Here is a 19,694-nt window from a genome sequence, read left to right on the forward strand (position 1 = left end):
TAGGGAGGGGGGAATGCAATCCGCTCACTTCAAGGGGCACCAGAGAACTTCATATACTGGGATCCACTGAGTGGATGAAATTATATATATGTGTGTTCTCCCTGCTGTCCCTGAACACGATGCTTTTGGGTTTCCTTCATATTGGTGGCAAAAGTCTTACTCTAAATGCAAGAGGGATGTGGGATCCTGTTACTGCTGAGAAGTCAGCAGAGAGCTGCTGCTGCTGCAGGAGACTCAGTCACCAGGGTGAAGCAGCCTTAAGAAGCAATGATTCTGCATGGAAGCTCTTTAATACCCGTTCCCTTCGGTTCCAGCAACATTTCACACTTTCTGCATGTTGCATCATGCGATGTCAAAGTGGTTTAGACCTTTATTAAAAGGCACTCACGGGAACCACAGCTTAAACTCGGAGCAGGGTGACCTAAATCTGACACCTCGCCCATGCGCAGGAAACAAAGCCCAGATGTACCAGTCCCTCAAACGTTTATTTTTGTTGTGTGTACACTGACACGTGCAGACTGGTGTCTTTTTTCAGCTCAAGGTGACCCTCCTAATGAGGTTTTTAGTAAGATGTGCTTTTTGCTTTTCATGCTGAAGGCACATAGGATGTTTAAAACATTATTTTTCTTTCTTGGAAATGATGTGCAGATCCTGTGACCTGAGCTGAGACCATCATCTGTGGAAAATGTAGTTGGTCTCAAATCAAACTGAGGAACAATTCCAGTTTTGCACATACCTTTGAGTTCTCCTGCTTAAAGCCCTCATACATAAATATATATCTACCTGAAACTTCCCTGGTTACTAATCCAGATGTCTCCTCTTGTAATGCCATGGAAAGGATGAGGAAAGTCAACTGACAGTGCTGTGAAGTGAACAAAATAAACACACAGGGCTTTTCCTCCTTGTTTGTTCTGCGATTTGCAGGTGTCGCCTGTAACCATCACAATTCTGCATTTCCAGACCTGATACAGTTATTTTTTTAATGCACATCACCCTGCTCCTTGCAACTCCCCCCCCCCCCCCCCCCCCATCTTTGATTTCCCACCGTAGCCCCGGTTTTGCCAGGGGGCAGCTTCAGCCAGCCCGGGGTTGCCACGGGGTCGGTGCCGCCTTCACGCCTGGACTGGCAAATTTTTAGGACAGTTTCCCCGAGGCGGCGATAATCCCTTCCCCTCCGAGGGGGGAGACGGCTGCCCGCCCCCGTCCCTGGCCCGCAGCCTCCTGCCCCCCTGTTGCTATGGCAAAGGATGTGTGTTGCCAGGGAGAGCAGCACCGCGGAGATACCCTCCTCCCGCCATCGCCATGGCAACCGTCTCCCTGCCTTCCCTCCCCTCTGTTGCCACGGAGACAGTCGCCCGCTCCTCGTCTCCCCGTGTTGCCGTGGCGATGGGGGAGGACCAGCCTTTGCGGAGGCTGCGGGTTGCCACGGCAACGCGCTCCTCTCTGTTGCTACGGCAACAGCCCTGCGCCTCGTCTTCCTGCCCCGTTGCTATGGCAACAGCATCCTTCCCACCCCATCCTACATCCCACCCCCACAAAACGGTACCACGGGGCCGAACTCCACTCCTGGACACGGCCCCGGGGTGGGGAGCCCTGAAGGCGGGGAGTGCCCGGGGGACCCCACGAGGGGCCGTGGCCGTGGGGATGGGCAGGGGACCGGGATGGGGACGCGGGCCGGGGCCGGGGACAAGGGGAGGGACCCGTGCCGGGGACAGGAACCCCGCCTGGCAGAGGAACACGGGGCACAGGGCCCGGCCCCGTCCTCCCCGCGGCTGGCCCCGACCCCGTCCCGCCCCCGTCCCGCCCGCCCGTCCCCATGGCAGCCGCCGGGCCGGGCCGGGCCATGGCGGCGGCCGCGCTTTGCCTGGGCCGGGCCTCGCCGCCGCCGCGGCCGCTGGTGGTGATCCTCGGCGCTACCGGCACCGGCAAATCGGCGCTGGCGCTGCAGCTAGGGCTGCGCCTCGGCGGGGAGATCGTCAGCGCCGACTCCATGCAGGTACGGCCGCGACCGGAGAGGCCCGGGGTAGGCCCGGGAGTAGGCCCGGGAACCGGGAGACGCCGGGGGCGGGCCTGGGGCTCGGGGAGGGCCGCGGCCGGGCCTGGGGACCGGGGAAGGCCGCAGCTAGGCCCGGGATCCCCGGCGGGGCCCTGGGCCTGGCGGACGGCACCGGGAGGAGGCCTGGCCTGGTACCGGGGGTGGGGGGAGCAGCGGGGCCTGGTCTGCACCCGGGGGAGGCCCAGTCCCACGGGGCTGCAGGCTGGGCTCCCCCGGGGAGCCCAGGCCCTGTGGAGGGGTGCGTGGGGGGGACAGCCGGGGGGACGGATCCTGCCTGCTGGCCATGCTCCCGGGCTGGCCCCAGTGACCCTGTTGTTTGTTTGGGAGTGTGCGGTGTCACAGTCTGCCCTCCCGCTCCTGCGGATCGCGTGCCATCATCGCATGTGCCCTCTCAACTTGGCGGCACAGCCATAACTGCAAAGCTGGGTTTGTCCAACCTCCCCTTCACCAATAAATTCATCTTTTGGAAGACAACCAAAGCAAGGGTGTTTTAATTTTAAGCTGCAAAGAGCTACGTGGAGGTGTAAGGAGCAGTTGACTAAGGGAGCGCAGCAGCTGGAGTTAATCAGCAGCGAGCGATACCCAGGATTGCTCCTGCAGGTGCGGATCGGCTGACACGGACGTTGGGTTGTGGGCAACTGTGCGGGACATGGTGCAAGTCCTGCCTGGGAAACTGCGGCTGCATGGAGGCCTCGGGGCACGCGTCGGTCCGCACCAGTCCCTGCATTGTGCTTTGCATCCCAGCGAGGCAGTGGTGCTGGCTGTCCTGCCAGAGGTTGTGTTACAGACATAGTGTAGGTGATGCTGTAACGTGGCAGCCGAAAGCCAGCACTCCCCTCCCCAGTCACCCAGCAAAGGGACACCGAGGAGATACAGGAAAGAATATTGAAAATGATATTTGCTACTTGCCGGTGATGCTGTCTGTGGTCTCCTCTCTTATTGCAAGTGGCAGCATGGAATATATGGGTTGTGCAGTCAGGGTCAGTGAACACCAAGGAACTGAGCCTCATCTTTTTGGTCCTAATTGCGTTCAGCTACAAGAGCTTTGTCACAAGATGTAGATTCCAGGCACCGCAGAGATTTTGTTATTGTTTAGGAAAATGTTTTCCTTCCTAATCAACACTTGCACTGTTCTCTTTCTAGAATGCCTGAACTTTTAATCAAGTTTAATGTTTAACACATTTGTTACACTTTTTAAAAAGGTGTTTTCTGCCAACAACACCCTTTGCCCTTTGTGCTGCTCAGAGATCGACTATCGCTGTCCTGCGGCCACCTCCTGGTTTCCTGCGATGCCAGCCACTGTTTGTGTCCCAGACAGCTAAATTTAAAAACTTCTGCATTTGCAGCAAGCAATCGGAAAACTTTAAGCTCTTGGGGAAAGAGTATTTGAGGTCTGAGCTGAACTGACAAAATTCTGCAGGGGCAAAACATTCACGTGAGATGTGAAAGCTTTGTCCGGTGCTGCCTGATTGCAGGCAGCTGCTCTCCCGGCTGCCCGGCCCAGCCATTGTGAACCACCAGACATTGCCAGTGTTGTGAGCCCTTAACATGTGCTCCCTAATGAAGGTCTGGCAGGTCCATCACATAGAACCATAGAATGATTTAGGTTGGAAGGGACCTTAAAAACCATCCAGTCCCACCCTCCTGCCCTGGGCAGGGACACCTCCCACCAGCCCAGGTTGCTCCAAGCCCCGTCCAACCTGGCCTTGAACACCTCCAGGGATGGGGCAGCCACAGCTTCTCTGGGCAACCTGGGCCAGTGTCTCGCCACCCTCACAATAAAGAATTTCTTCCTAATCTCTCATCTAAATCTCCCCTCTTTCCGTTTAAAACCTTTCCCCCTCATCCCCCTCCCTGATCAAGAGTCCCTCCCCAGCTCTCCTGGAGCCCCTTTAGGCACTGGAAGGGGCTCTGAGGTCTGCCCGGAGCCTTCTCTTCTCCAGGCTGAACACCCCCAACTCTCTCAGCCTGTCCTCCCACCAGAGAGGCTCCAGCCCTTGCAGCATCTCCGTGGCCTCCTCTGGACCTGCTCCAACAGGTCCATGTCTCTCCTGTGCTGAGGCCCCCGAGCTGGAGGCAGCACTACAGGGGGGTCTCCCCAGAGTGGAGCAGAGAGGCAGAATCCCCTCCCTTGCCCTGCTGGCCATGCTGCTTGGGATGCAGCCCGGGATGCAGGTGGCCTTCTGCACTGCCAGCGCACATCTCGCTCTCCTCCAGCCCGGGGTGGGACTGCTTGTGGGATGGTTTTCTCCACAGACCCTGTCCGGACTGGGGCGGCTTTTAAGCGGCTGCTGTTGTTTCCAAGGTGAGTTGCTCTGCCCTAGTGTCTGCATCAGAAACATCTCTGAGCAGAGCTTGGCTGGTGCAGTTTTACTGGTACCAACCTTCCTGATTTGGACAAGCCCTAGAGCTTTTGTTCAGTTATTCATGTCCGTTTGTGCCCTCTGAATGCTGAGGTTCTTGGACCTCGTGGTGACTGCCAGCCCAGCGTACAGTGGGCTTGAATATCAGGGAAAGGGCTGTTGACTTGAGCGATCCTTCCAACACGAGGCTCCTGCTGCATTCTGAGCTCTGCAGATGTGGCTGGAGCCCACTGGCACACTGCGGATTCTCGTTTCACGCTGGTGGATGTTTTGAAGCGTGTATTTTGTGCTCTGGTTGTTTCAGGTCCCACTATGGGAATGCAGGCGCTGGGAGAACTCTGGCTGCAGGCGCCCAATGGCATCTGCGCTCGAGTGGCTCTTGTCCTCCTTTCCTTTTAATCTCATTCTAGCGTGACTGTGGAGTGAGAGCTGAGCAGCTCCGCTACTTTTATCCCATAACGCAGTGTGCTTTCGGCGTGGCCTCTCGAGGCGGGGGAGCCCTGCCTCTCCACGGCCCCGGCTGCCTGAAGGCACAGCCTCAAGCAGCTCGCGTCTGCGCCTCCCCCACCACGCTCCACTAACCCCCGTGCCCCGCTTAGGCGGCCGCAGCCAGTCAGCTGGGTCTGCTTTCTTGCTGGCTTTGTTCCCGTGGAATATTGTCTCCCTGCTGCATGTCCCTCTGCCACGCAGAGCTGGCTCCGGTGTCCTTGCGGAAGAATCGCCGGGTCTCAAAAATCCCATTGCTCATTCTCAACTGACAGCTGCCAGTGACCGTGTCGCCCTCGGCCCCCTCTGTCCATTCATCGCTGCGCCCCGTGCGGGCTCCGCGGAGCTCTGACAAATGCTGGCAGTGTTTTGGGCAGCTGCTGGGGCTGGAGCCAGGCTCGGGAAGGGGCCGGGGAGCCCTGAGCCCACCTGTTCTCGCACACAGGCACCCCTCTATCTCCAGGGTGTTTTCGACATGGCCCTGAGTTGCTGTGGTCAAATTACAGATTTAGCTGCTGCCTGCATGCAGCTCAGGAGCTCTGCTTAATCTGATGGCCTCTTAATCTTTCTTTCTGTCCTTTCTGTTGCCGTTTGTCATCCCAGTGAGTTTCCTTTAGGAGTAAGTCATTCCCTGGGGAAGCCGGGCAGGGTGAAGGCAGTCCCGCTTCTTCATTCCTGGCTGAGCAGTGAGCGTGCCGCGATGCCAGTGGCAGCTTGCTGGAGGGCCCCATCCGCTCCTGATCCCGTTGTCCCTTCTGGATTTCACACTTTGAAGTGGTGATGCTGTCCTTCTCTGGAGACTGTTGTAGCACACTGGCTACATCTGTCAGTCAGCGTGTCAAGTCAGGACATCCTAAGAGCCTTTGCTGACATCCTTCTCATGGCAGGGATCAGAGAGGGGAGTGAATCCTGCTCTCCTTGTGCCTTAGCTTGGTTTGGGTCCTCCGTGTCCCTCTCCAGCTGGGACATCCTTTGGCCCTTGTGAAGTCTTCATGCTCTTTCTGGTGTAGGTGGCTTGAGTGTGTCTGGGGTCCCCGTGCTGCACAGCCATCATGTCACCTTTGTTCCTGTGCTCCCTGTACTCAGGGCAAGGACAGTGCCTTTCCCCCTCTAGTGCAGATGGGGACAAAGGGACAGAGTTTGGGATTGTGCATGAAACTGGTGGCAGAGCAAGGGTTTGGGAGAGCCAACCTTCCATGGCTGCGGGCTCAGGATCGACAGGCACCGCTTCCTGAGGATCACTGGTGTTTGTGTCTCCTGCCTTAGCTTCTCCGCTTATTAAAAGAGGAGATGGCGCTGACCTTGCAGCACAGTGCTGTCAGCTGTGGGGCTGACCTGCCCGGGGTTTCAGCAGCAGAGGTGGGAGGACGCCGTCAAGGCTAAGCATCTTTAGTCCCCAGCTTGTATTCGGTGTCTCGGAGGCCTGCTGCTCCAGGCTGCCGCTAATCTGTTTTGGGGCCTTAGAAAGCAACAAAGGCTTATCTGAGCCGCTTGCTGAAAATAGAAATGAGTGTCGGGAGGACGTCTCGGTGCGCGGCCGTGCCGACAGCCAGCTGGTGGAAACCTTCTCCGGGCTTTGCTGGGTGTGTGTAAAAGGCTGCCTTTGTTTCCTCCCAGCCCACACACTGACACCGCATTCCTCCTCCTCTTGTTGCCAGATATTCGGGGAGGCTCTCGGGTGTTTAATCTCCAGGAGAACCTTGGGGGATTGGAGCCTGGACTGTAAATCCCGGCTCTGCCCGCGCAGGGCACTGGGAGCTCCCGGCGGCCTCCGAGCTGCCCCGTCAGCCCTCTGTGTTGCCTGTGATTTCAGGCAGATGAGTGGGAGTCGCAGGAGCTGGAGGGCTGGACTGGCCTTTGCCGGCAGAAAGAAGGCACTGAGCCAAAGCTCGCCAAATTCAAAGGTTTTTGGTGTCGACTGGAGACGTACGTTGAATGGCGCTGCTCAGCCCGGGGTTGGCAGCTCAGCCCGGGGAAAGGGATCAATAGGCTGCAGTCAGCCACGGGGCATGTTGGCAGAGAGCTGCCTCTTGGGCTTCTCCTGTCTGCTCACCATCCCCTGGAGCCAGCTGGGTTTCTGCAGGGCAGAAAGGAAGAGCATTTGGTTGCCCTCCCACTCCCCCCTTGATTCCTGCCTCTAGGCGAGCGTTTCTCTGCCGAGGGACCGGGAGCAGGGGCTGGCACTTGCCCTTCAAGCGGCAAGTGGAAGAGTTAAGCAGGCTGGGGAGTGTCTGCCGGGCTGCAGCCAGTTCAGCCGCCCCGGCAGCTCGCATGACTGCTCCAGGCAGGGATCGGGCTTCCCTGCTCTACTAACCTTGGATTGTCCCTTGCTGCCACTCCGTGCCTTCTGCCCGTCGGTCTCCTCTGTGTCACCTTGTCTTTCGGTCTGGGACCAGGGGAGGCAGTGGGTGGAGGCTTGGCAGCTTCTCAGAGGGGATTAAGGGGAAATTTGTTTCTGGAAGTCTGGCCCTCTGGCTGGGGTGGTTTCTGGGTGATGGAGGAGGAAATGAGTACAGCCGTTGTCAGTCTCTTCTCCCATCAGGCCAGTTTATCCCAAGCTGGGAGACTGCTCCAAGCGGGGAGGCGTTAAGAGCTGAACGCATCCTCCCTGCGACCGTGGCACGAAGCAGAGCCTTAGCCACTGCCTGGCACGGAGGATGCTCGCTCCTTGGCACAGCGCAGAACTGGGCTGGACAGAAATGCTTTATGTGCTGCGCTGCGACCGCATGCCTACTGCCAGCACCCTGGGGGTGTGGGTCCCTGCTCTGATCCCTGTTTGTCTGCAGCTCTGTGGAGCCTCGAAGTACCCACTGACAGGCACGCCTGGGGCAGCGCCGACAGTCCGGGGCACCCCGTGCTCAGGGGGGTTGTGTTTGTGTGCTGTGGGGAGCAGGGTGAGGAGCTTTCCTCCCTTCTCCTGGGTGAAAGATGCTGTCATCTGAAAGGGCTCTGCTCGTGGGACCCAGCCCAGTTGTAGGGACGAGACGCCAAGCCGAGGCGGCTCCGGTACTTGCACGGTCTGGGTCTGCGGGCTGGGCTGTGGCTGTTTCTTTATGCAGCCTGGAGGGTGGATTTGGGCTGTGGCTGGGATGCATGCTGCTGGGATCGCAGGTTGCCTTCGCATTCCTTACCAAGAATGCTCCCGAGGGATTGGCTTGGATGGCTTTTCTTTCTGCTCTGCTTTTAGCTGTCTAGCTGAGGGCTAGCTTCTCTGGGCAGTGCTCTTCAAGGTTGTATATCCCAAACTCGAGATTGAAGACGCACCTCAAAGCAGCGAGATGCTGCTGGTTGTGATGACCAGTGTCTCCTGGCACCTTTGTGCAGGACTGTGTCTTTTCCCCTGGGGTCATTGGCCTGCGCGGATGTGTTTTTGCCTTTGTCTCTGTGCCTGGCCAGCTCAGTGAGAGCAGGCAGCAGGTGGTACACCAGGCTTTCATGGTGTGCATGAGCTGAGACAGTTTGTGTGTGTTTAGAACGCTCCATGAAGTTGCATGTTGCATCCAGAGAGATCTTTGTGTGTTATGGGAAGCAGCGATCCTTGTCCCCAGACGAGACTCGGTGCTGTGCTGCAGACGGGTGGTTGGAGAGTGGCACACCTGAACTTTTCGCTGCAACAGCAGAAGATGAGGAGCCTGCAGCTTGGAGGCAACTTCCCTCGCTTTGGAGCCGGGCTTGGTTGGTTATGCTGACCGGGCTCTGACACCGTTCTCTCTGATCGCTCAATCAGCCTTTCTGTCCCTAACTGCAGGGTTATATCAGACCAGGAAAGCAGTCGTGAGCAGTCAGACTCACGGTTCATCTCCCATGGGCAGGGACAAACACCAGAGAGAGGCAGTTTGGCCCTGGCAGGAGCAGGCGTTGGCAGGATTCCTGCTGCCTCGCCTGAATGGGGCACATGCCCCTGCCTGTGCTGTGCTTCTCCAGAGACCGTCGAGGGGCTTGGAGGGGTGATAGGGGCAGGCAGAGGCTGTGCGTGGGAGAAGGAGCGGTGGCCAGTGGGGGTTTCATGGGATGCAGAGGTAAATGACAGGTTCTTCTCTTCCCCAGGTGTACAAGGGCTTGGACATCATCACGAACAAGGTTTCTCCCCAGGAGCAGCGTCTGTGTAGACACCATATGATCAGCTTTGTGGATCCCCTTGTCTCTAACTACACAGTGGTGGACTTCAGAGACAAAGCCGTGGCTCTGATATCCTTTCACGCTGCAGCTTGCCTGGCTCAGCAGATAGGGACTTCCCCCCTCCACAGCCAGGCCTGCAAGAGAGATCAGTGTTTGCATCAGCCTTGGACCCTCCACATTGCAACTAACTCCAGTTTTCAGAGGATACTGCTGGTGAGGGGAGCTTGGAGCTTCTTTTTTCCAGTTAATGCTCAGGGCAACCTCTTCTCAGGGCTGGTTGGGGGAGACCTCTGCTGCACTGCAACAGTCCAGAGCTGGGTATTGCAGTCCCTGGGTGTCTGAGTTTTGGTGGTAGGTGGCACAGGTAGCAGAGGATAGTGAGAGATGAGGGACACCTGTAACCCTGTCCTGCAGCCTCACTGGCTCCTTGGGGCTGGGAGAGTGAGGTCTGGGCCCCAGGCTGCCGCTCCCCACAGCTCTCCCTCCCTGCCGTGCATCTCTGCTTAAGCTCCCTGACTGTGGCACATTGAAGATATCTTTGCCCGAGACAAGATCCCGATTGTCGTGGGAGGAACCAACTACTACATTGAGTCCCTGCTCTGGAAGGTCCTTATCAACACCAAGGTACCGTTGAGGGGCTGCATATGCCTCCCCAAAATGGTGAACCCCACGTTCAGGGCAGGCTCTCTGCGACTGGGCATGGTGCTCCCCCTGCTAGATTATGGCAAGGAGAAAACCAAAAGCCCCTCATTCACCCCATGGGTCTGGGAGATCACTCATGGATGAGTGACTTGACTCAGGGCTGCCTTGTGCCCCACAGGAGAAGGCCAGCATGGCCCCCGGGCCAGTCACCGACAGGAAAGTGGAGCTGGAGCAGCTGGATGGAGTTGAGCTCCATCGTCGCCTGAGCCAGGTAGACCCAGAGATGGCAGCCAAACTACATCCCCATGACAAGCGCAAAGTGGCCAGGTGAGCTTGGCATGCTGAGGACAGGGAGTGCCAGGGCCCAGCACCCCTTTCGGAGGGAATTGTGTGCTTGGGAACACGGCAAGGTGGGCTCTCCCATCCCAGGTGGCTGCTCCTAGCTTCCTAGCAATGTGCTTGGGGACCTTGGAGCGCTGGTGTTGGGGAGCTCTCTGGGATCTGAGACCTTTGGCCATGCAGCCCCCAGTTTGAACTGCCTTTGGGGTCCAGGACAACGCGTGGCTCCTGGCTTGTGTGCACCAGGGCTGCTCCCGCTGTGGTGCCCCAGCAGCAGAGTTTATCTGGAGCTATTTAAAGAGCAAGCTGCCGTGCTGGATGAGTAACATACCTGAGCTCTGTGGGAACAGCACGGCAGCAAGACCAGGCTTGCTGCTTTGGCGAGCCCATCCCAGCCGAGCCCTGGCCCAGGGGGAGCAGAATGCCGCCCACCCCATTCGCACGGTGCGGGGGGATGGAGGGTTGGGCACCTCGAGCAGCTTCCTCCACCTCCCTTACTGGGCTGGGCTGAGCTGGCAGTAACGCTTCGCAGCATCGGCAATGCTGGCCCCTTCCCTGCAGCCCTGCCTGGCTGGAATGGGCAGGGCTGGAGCCAGAACCCCGTCCCCTGCAGGGCTTGTCCCGGTGCCAGGCAGGAGTGGGTGGCTGTGCTCTGAGCTCCTTGGGTGCCATCGCTGTGCTCTGCACTGCATTGTACCCCCAGGACCTGGGTGTGCTCGGGATGCCGGGCACGAGAGGGGGCAGAAACCTGCCCTCCCCCCACATGAGAGGGTTGGATCGCAGCGAGTGTCTGCGGTTCCCTTTGCTGGAACCCCCAGGGCTGCTGGGGAAATGGAAAAGCTCATCCTCACCCAGCCTCTGAGCTTTGTCTGTCTCTGCTTACAGGAGCCTCCAAGTGTTTGAAGAGACGGGGATCCCCCATAGTGAAATCTTGCACCAGCAGCAGGAGGAGGAAGGTGGGGGGCCCTTAGGGGGGCCCCTGAAATACCCCCATTCCTGCATCTTGTGGCTCCATGCAGACCAGGCAGGTGAGAGTGAGCTTTGCTCAGCTCCTGGCTGGCTGAGCACAGTGATGTGGGGTTAGAGCTGACTCCCTGCTCCTGCCCCAGCCTCCTCCGTGAAGAAGGCAGCAATACCTTTGGCATCCGTGGGTGTGACAGAGGACTTGGTCCCCTCTCCTGCTGGGCTCTGCCTTCCTCAGGTGGATTGGGAGGCTGGCAGTGCCGAACTGAGTCCTAGCACGTTGTCCAGTTGTAGGCCTCCTGAGGGCATGGCTGCGAGCGGCTGAGTGTGTCCTGCTCTCCTCCTCCCAGCTCTGGACCAGCGTCTGGAGAAGCGAGTGGATGACATGCTGGCTGCGGGACTACTGGAGGAGCTGCGGGACTTCCACCGACGCTACAACCAAGAGAAGGTGGCCGAGAACCGGTGGGTGAGAAGACAGCTCCCTTTCTGCTCCAGGTCCCACCTGCCAGACCCATGCAGGGCCTGGACCGACTCTCCCTGCAGCAGATCCGATGTATTGCTGCTCCCAGCCCTCTCCTGGCAGCGCCTGCTCCTGCGGCAGTGCCAGCAGACTGGATGGGTGCCTGCCTCTGCGGGGGCACCATCAGTGGAAAGGTCTGAACCAGCCAGATCCTCCAGCACTTCCTGGCCTTCCCTGCCAGAACCCTTAGGCCAGGGCTGGTCAAACAGCAGAGTCCCTGTAGGTCTTAGTGTCAAATTAATTTTGCCTGGACCATACCAGCCAAGTGGTGACATTTCCCCTCAATAAAAATTACTTGGTGCTGCCTGAGCGTTCACACTTTGCAGCTGACATGGGGTGGCACTAAAGGCAGCTGTCTGTGTTCCTGTGTGTGCCTGGCTTGGCTTGTCCCCTGAGTCCATGGGCTTGTGTCACCTACGGAGGTGCCTGCAGGGTGAGATGCAGAGATCTGAGCTATTGTGGGGAGCGCTGGGGTCTCCCACTGCTCTGAAGGAAGCTGCTTTGACCCCCGTCTCTTGTCTTGTTCTCCAGGCAGGACTACCAGCACGGCATCTTCCAGTCCATTGGTTTCAAGGAGTTCCATGAGTACCTTGTCAGTGAGGGGAATTGCTCGCCCGAGACCAGTGCTCTGCTGCTGCAAAAAGGTGAGAGGAGCACCATGCCCTATGTCCTTCAGCCCCACGCAGCACCAGGTGACTCTGCGTAATGGTCTGAACCAACCTCAAACCTTGGGGCAGGTCTTGTTGGGGTTGAGCTGCACCTTTCTGTCTGCGTTTTCCAATTCTGCCAGCCCAGGGGGCAGGGACTCCCTTTTTCAGTGCTTGGAGAGCATCTCTGAGCACACCCACGGCAATTCCTCCATCACTTTCCCCAGGCCTCCTTGCAAGATATACCAGGCACAGCCTAATTTGAGATCTGGAGCTGGTCCATCAGTGACCTGGGTGATGGGATCCCAGCTGGGGTGTGAATGCGGTGGAGAACAGGGCTGGAAAGAAGTAGTGAAGCAGAACTCAGCATCTGGTTCAGCAGCAGGATGGTGGGAAAGGATCTGGGGATCTAGCGGATGACAGCATGAGTCAGTAGTGAGGCTCTCTTCAATGGCATGTGTCATTCTGGAGCGTCTGGACAGATACACTGTTGTTAGAGGAGAGAGCTGCTCTGCTCATCAGCACAGCGCAGGTCCCAGGTGGAGTTGGTCTGTGTGGAAGAGGGTTCAAAGTGAAGTGGAGATGGAGGCTGAGGAAACCACAGAAATGATAAAAGGCTTGAAAACAAGTCTGGTGCAGAAGGGTCTTGTTGTGTCTGCTCAGGAGATGATTGTGGAGGGATACGATAAGTCTTGTACTAAATATTGAAAGGTTGTACAGTGGTAAACCATCCTCTGGGCCCACTGGGGCTAGGACAAGAAGTCCTGGGCTCCGTTTGTGCAGAGAAGCATTCAATTAGGTGTTATGAGAGCAGTGCAGCACCTGAAGAGATTGTCCTGCCTGCTAAAAACTTCAGGGTGCAGGTTTTGGGCCCTTTCCACCCAGTGTCCATTCAGGGATATGTGCATCCCTTCTGCACTGCACTGCCACTGCCCCTACACCGTCTGGTAGCGCTCGTCCTCTTTGCCTTGATGACCGCTTCTCCCTGCTGGCTCAGAGACCTCCAGACTGACAGTAGAAATACTTCTCTTAAGCAAGCATGGCACCACCCAGCACAAACTTTTGTCTTATGTGATTTCCCCCTACTGGAGCCAACAGCCTCTTCTCAGTCTGCTCTGAGCTCAGTTTGCAGTGTTGCACTGACCTTTGTTTTCATTTTTCACTCCCTCTGTTTCAAAGGGATCCAGGCGCTGAAGCAGGTGACCAAGAGATATGCCCGGAGGCAGAACAAGTGGGTCCGAAACCGCTTCCTGAGACGTAAGTCCTCTGTTCTTGCCCTGCCTCGCCATCCCTGTTCTCGCATCTCTTCTCATCCCTCCTTCGTGCATCCCCTGCTCCTGGCTCAAGAGAGGAGAGTGGTGGCTCCTCTGCTTTGGGGCAGTATGTGCTGGGGGGAATGTGAGTCTGGCGGAGATCAGACCATTCTGCCTGGATTCTTCTGGCTGGCCCAGGCTGTCCTGGCTCTGCAAGTGTCTGCTGCCGGCCAGATTCCCCCAGGATCCACCCAGCAGGCTCTGTCCTCATTGCAACCTGAACACGTGGGAAGGAGAGCAGCCACTCGGCCCTCCTGAGACAGCTCACCCAGCACCATCCAGGTTTATCTTGCCCACAGCCCTCCTGCCCAGACACTTGGGAAGCCAGCTCCTTCTCACTGCTTCCCCTGCACCCCTGGCTGCCTGTCAAGAGAAGATCTTCCCCTCCCAACAGAAGTGCCATCAGGACAGCTAATACCTCGACAGAACAAAGCAGGCAAAGGCTCAGCCCCGTGGTGGGCAGCAGCAGACAATGATGGCTGCAGCATCCCCGCAGCCTGTCCTGCCGACGTCTCTCGAGGGGCTCAGGGAGGGAGTGCCCAGTACGGTCCCTCTCCCCATGCACCCACACATGCTTCCTGCGCAGGGCGAAAAGCCCAGTTGACAGCTGCCCTCCAGATTAGGAGCAGGAGCGCATTGGCTGCCCTTATCCCGGGCCGTGCTCACCACGGTGGCAAGGAGCCAGCAGGACTTCCCCGTCCCGGCTCCAGCCTTGGAGCAGGGCCAGCAGCAGCAGCTGGGAGCCGGGCACTTGTTGAAAGGTGCTTGGTAGGGGCAAAACAACAATTAAAAAAAAAAAAATTAAAAAGAAAAGGCAGGGAGAAACTCGAGTCAAAAGATGGGCTTTGAACGGGGTGCAAGAGCTTTCCTGGAGCCATGTGCTTGGTGGCTGTGGCTCACCTTTCTGGTGGCAGGTGTGCTTCAGATCAGCCCTATAGGGAGCTTGTTTGTGGTTACAGCAATAAAAAGCAGCACCTGCTGGAGACTGGCACGCGGCAGCCTTTGATGGCTTTGTCCGAGCGGGGCCGTGTGCCCGGTGTCTGCGGGCAGGTGAGCCGCGGCAGGGCAGCACCGGCGCCGGAGGGAGTGGGCGCTCTCTGATTGCAGCTGTCTCGCCCCGGCTGGGCTGCAGCGAGCACCTCGTGCCCTTGTGCTGGGCTGGGGGAGGCTGAAGGGGTGGCTTTGAAACTGTGCCTTGTCAGGTCGAGAAATTAGTAAAGCATCTCCCACCGTGGCCTGCTCCTGTGAGCCGGGAGCATTGACTCCTGCAGTCGCACAAGCAATCACAGCTCTGAGTTGAGAACCTGCGCCCGCAGATTCCTCATCCAGACTCCATGCCTGCATCTCCTTGTAAGCTTTGTGTGATGGCTTTGTGCCTGGATCCAGCTTTTGATCTTCTGCAGCCTCCTGTGGACCATGGCCGTGGTGAAGTGTTTGCTGTTATGATGGGTTGTCAGCATGTTCAGATTTCATAGTGCTGTCCTGAAGGCAGACAACCATGAAGGTGCTTGCTTGAGGTCTTAGGTGTTCTTGCTGTTTGCGAGGGTGGTGCCCCCCAAGCTGAGGTCTCTGGCAATTTTGGCTCTGGAAAGGCTAGTGCCATTTGCTTCTGAATGCTAAAGGACAGCTAGATGGGAAAGAGCAGATCCTCCCTGGTCACAGCATCACCTCATGGGTGCTAGGACATGATGCTGGGAAGGTTCTCGTGGTGACCTGCCTTTCTGTACCTCTGTAGGTCCCGGGCCCAACGTGCCACTGGTGTATGGCTTGGAGGTGTCTGATCTCTTGCGGTGGGAGGAGGATGTGCTGAAACCTGCTCTGGAAATTGTGGAGAGCTTCATCCAGGTACCGGGTAACTGGAATTAACACGTGAGACTTCTTGGTAGTCTCCAGGCCCCATAGCTTGGCACTTAGTCTCTCCCATGAGCAGGCTGTCTGCTTTACATGTCCAGCCTTGGGCTTTCCTCGCAGTGGTAGGGGGTTGTTGTCTAAGCTTGAAAATTTCTCATAATGCCCAGTACTCTGCTTGTCTTGCACGGTAAAACTGCAGCGTCTGTCCTGCTACCCTTAGTGTCTGCGTAAGGCAAGTTCACATCCCAAACTCTACCAAAGTGAACACAGCCAAGCAAATTTTTGTAGCAGAAACCAGTTTGAGACATTATTTAATCTACAGGGACGTGAGCCCCCGGCAGAGCCTGTGAAGATGGAGTACGATGTGAACGAGAACAAACGGAGTCATCGCATGTGTGAGCTCTGTGACAGAGTCATCATTGGGGACAGGGAGTGGGCAGGTAGGATGCTGCAGGGGGGAGAGGAGAGGACCTGGGAGGGGGCACAGCGAGGGCAGTTCCGCAGAGGGATGGAGCGAGGCAGTTCTCTGGAGCAGAGCGGCTTCCTTGGCTGTCTCTGCTTGGCCGGCTGACCCTCAGCGCATGATCTTGGGCTTTCAAGGATTGTTTACAGCCCGTGTATGAAAGCAGCCATTTGCAAGCCCAGAGGGGGTGCAGGAGCTGTGCCACAGCAGCCATCTGTCGGGCTTCCCCCCCTTCCCCGGCACCCAGTAAACACTACCGCTCTCCGCCGTCACGCCAGACATGGGGATCTATACGTAGCATCAAACCTCAGAGCTGTCTGTGTTTAGTCAGGGCTGTGGGTCCTTTTCAGCACTTTAGATGCTTTGTCAAAAAGCACAGAACAAATTTCTTTCCTCTAAATTCTGTTGTGTAAAACGGAAGTTTCTCAATATTTTAATAGCTCAGTTTTGCTACAGTATCTCCTATTTGTGTTTTTTGTTTTGTTTTTTTTTTTAAAAAAAAAAGTATTCCTAGCTGTAATGGTAATAGAAAGGGATTTTCTATTTTCAATAGACTTACTTTAAAAGAGCTCAGTTGGAATCAGATTAACTCAGTGAATTTATCTGTGCTGTGAGGCTCATGCTGAGAACCAGAAACAAAGAGCAGTGGAGAAACTGGCTGCAGAAATTAAACTGGTAGATCTCCATGTGTTGCCCGAATGCAGTATATGCAGATACAATGCAAGGATGAATTTCCCAGGTCGTTGGTCGTCGGGTTTGAAGGGGTCACTTATTCCTGTGTTGCTCCAGGGAGTTGCTGAAAGCAAAGATGGAAGTTGGCTCAGAACAGGAAGCTCATTGTAGTGAAATTGGTTTGTAAGTGTAATTGCTGTTTTAGCCGGTCTCGGCTGTCTCTGCTGGGAGGTGCTTTGAAGGAGCTCTGCCTACTCCAGAACTAGAGGACTCTGAAAGTTATCGGGGTCCGTGCCCTCCTTCCAGGTCCAGCAAGTTTTATGACCGAGTGGGAACTCCTCAAGATCCCCCCCCAAGCACTACAGCTGCAACTATACATCCTCTAGGGATGTCATCCCAAATTCTGATAGATGATGACAATACCTTTCTCAGCCGAGACCAGCTGTTGTTCTCTGCATCCAGCTGAATTTGGCTCAAATCCCCAGATGGTGGGAGAAAAAAGGTCCAAAACCTGGGTGTTACTTGTAACTGCAAAATGTAAAAGCTGAAAGGGAAGTGAAAAGTAGTGGGAGCTGAGTCGATCTGCAATCTGGTCTGTTTTCTTAAGTTATAGATAGTTCTGGGAACTGCTTCCCAGTACCCCACTGGCTCTGCAAGATTTTTAAATTTTATCTAATTTTACAATTTGTATGGACTTAAAAGAGCACACCTCCCCAGACAGCAGCAGCAATCAGTGCTTCTTCCAGCCACTCTACGCTCTGGTGTTGCTTGTGACAAATTGTAAGAGGTGAGACTTTATTTCGAGCTGAGGGTGACCCTACAGCATTGTGATAAAGCAGCAGCCTTGCATGTAATTTTGTCCTTAGGCAGAAGAGGATGACTGGAAAACACCTGAGGGCCTTGATTCAGTGAGCACATACCCGCGTTTAATTAAGGCCCTGCTTGAAAAGTTTGCTGCTTTAATTGCTGCTCTGATCTCTTGGAAATAGCAAAACCGCCCTGCTAAGATGGTGCATTGGTCTGGTTAGACAAAGCGCCTTCTACTTAGATAATACCACTGATGGAGGAGGTTTTACTGTCCTTAACTATGTGATTTCAAACAGAAATGCAGCTCCTGCTGCCCCGCTGCGTCAGTACAAGTTGCATCCTTGGGATTACGCCTCTGTTCCTGCCCGACTCCTGCTGAAGTGCTCTCGTAGCCGGTGGCCTTGCCCTGGAGTTACGCAAAAGCACAATTATGCTGCGGGCTCCGTCCCTATCCACTCTGTAGATGTGCAGGATATCCCCGGTGCTGTGGTGCCGGCATTTAGGCTTACAAATGATGCTGGCGGCACTCCACGGAGTGGCGGAGAGTTGCACAACCTCACCCGCATCCTGCAATGTGCCGCCTCTTTGGTAACACTTTCTCCCATCCTCCCCGGCGTCGTGTCTCGGTTGGGAGCAGACTTGCTGGGAGAATCAGGTCCTGACAATCCGGGAGTCTTCTGCATATACACAGCCAGGTTTTTTTCCCTCTCCCAGTCCTTCCTGCGGTCAGGAGAAGGCTTGGAAGGGTTGTCCACCTTCTGAGACCCAATAGTTTGGCCTAGAAGTGCCCTGAAAAACATCCAGGGCAGGGCTTGGGAGTTCACTTTTCTGTGGGAATAAATTGTGCGGGAGGATGGGAAGGGAGAGTGCTCTGCACTGCACGGGGGGGATCAGGTTGGGTGTTTCCTTCTCCAAATTCCCTGCAGTTAAGTGCTCTGTTTGCCTCTTCCTCCAGCTCACACACGATCCAAATCCCACCTGCACCACCTGAAGAAGAGAAGGAAGCTGGAGGCCGCCAGCCGCGCTGCAGAGGCCGAGGGGGACGGTGGGGGCGCAGAGACCTCGGGCGAGGACAGCAGCGTGCCTTTGCCGTAGCCCTGCTGGCGCAGGGGAGCAGCCGCGCTTCCACCTGTACGGCGAGGAAGCGCCGTAGTCCTGGGTGGCCTTGAACTGAATGAGCTGAGTCATTTTTTTGGGGGGGGGGATGAGGCAGGTGTGTAAGTGACGGCCAAAGGCCGTCGGCTGCATCAGATCCTCTTCATGTGGCCTCATCGTGCCGTGTTCCCATGCTTCCCCAGCCCTGCCTGGAAAGGGCTGGGCCCCGGGGCAAGGCTGCTAGGAGCATCCTCCCATGCCAAGCGTTAATTCCTTCCAGAGACGCAGCATTATCCTTGGAATGGTTGAGCCGATCCTGCTGGCATGCGAACGTGTCGTTCTCAGAGACAGAAATACTTTACGCTCCTCCAGCTTGGCCAGGAGCGCAACTCCGGAGCTGAGTGAGCTCTTACTGCCTTTATTGTGGAGAGGATATATATTTTATTTTCTTTTATATGGAAATAAAGTTGAAGGATTATTGTGGGTTCCCCTCCCTATTAGCAAGCGCAGTTTTCTTGCTCTCTGTTTCTACCTGGCCCAGGTCCCCTACTCTGGGCACGGGGTCCGGGCCTGGCTGCTTCTTCCAGTCACCTTTTCTGCAGCTTCTGAGGGAGCTGAGCAGATGTTCTCGGCGCGGTGGATGCACGCTGATCCCGAGGCACGTAGCAGGTGCAGAAGGAGCTGGCACCTGTTAAACAGGAACTTGGAAATGATCTCATCGAGTTTGCAACAGATGAGTCTGTCCTAGTTAAAGCTGAATTCCCGGGGGTTTACACTGTGGTTTGGCAGTGGGAACCGGCCCCGCATTTGAATCCTGAGTTGCTGAGCAGCGAATTCCTTGTGCTGCATCCACGAGGCGGTTGGTCTCCGCAGTGTCGTTCCTGGAGGACGCGAGCGCCGTCTGCGCCACCGCGCTTCCCGGCGTGCCGCTCTGGGTGAAACCGGGAGGGCCTTTTCCAGGGCACTTGGGATTCTCCTGTTAAATGCGATCAACACGGTTCCTCCTTGGGAGGGTGGTAGGGCACAATTTTTTCCTTCAGCTGCTTGTGATACACCATGTGGCAAGAGACATCTCTCGGGGGTCAGCCTGCGAGGGGAAGGGCTGCGTGGGCAGATCTGCCATCACAAGCTCTGGAGATGCCTGTCCTGGTGGGGATTAGATTAAACCTCCAGTTGGTGTTCCTCAGCATTGAATTATTTCTGCGATGCTCCGTGGGGTGGCTGCCTTGGGCCGTTTGGAAGGGGCGTGGGGTGGCTTGGGAGCTCAGACTGAAGGGGATATGCAAAGAAGAGCTGGGAATTTAGGTTGGCTTTTCTTTGCCAGCGCTGGGCAGACCTGGGCATCGGCTTTGAAATGT

At 56.4% G+C, this 19,694-nt stretch overlaps 1 protein-coding gene across 1 annotated transcript; it reads left to right on the top strand.

Moving 5' to 3' along the window:
• Positions 1–1,816: 1,816 nt before the first annotated feature.
• TRIT1 (tRNA isopentenyltransferase 1) lies at positions 1,817–18,833 on the top strand (the record flags this gene model as incomplete). The annotated part of the gene is made up of 11 exons (XM_082494074.1): positions 1,817–1,996; positions 8,953–9,093; positions 9,550–9,648; positions 9,845–9,993; positions 10,891–11,033; positions 11,319–11,430; positions 12,020–12,132; positions 13,315–13,392; positions 15,184–15,293; positions 15,622–15,739; positions 18,197–18,833. 11 exons carry the CDS (start codon positions 1,817–1,819, stop codon positions 18,334–18,336), a joined length of 1,383 nt encoding a protein of 460 aa, XP_082350200.1. The 3' UTR covers positions 18,337–18,833.
• Between the last annotated feature and the right edge of the window lie 861 nt (positions 18,834–19,694).

This window comes from Vanellus vanellus (assembly GCF_965231255.1).
Source record: "Vanellus vanellus genome assembly, chromosome: 22".
NCBI lineage: Eukaryota > Metazoa > Chordata > Aves > Charadriiformes > Charadriidae > Vanellus > Vanellus vanellus.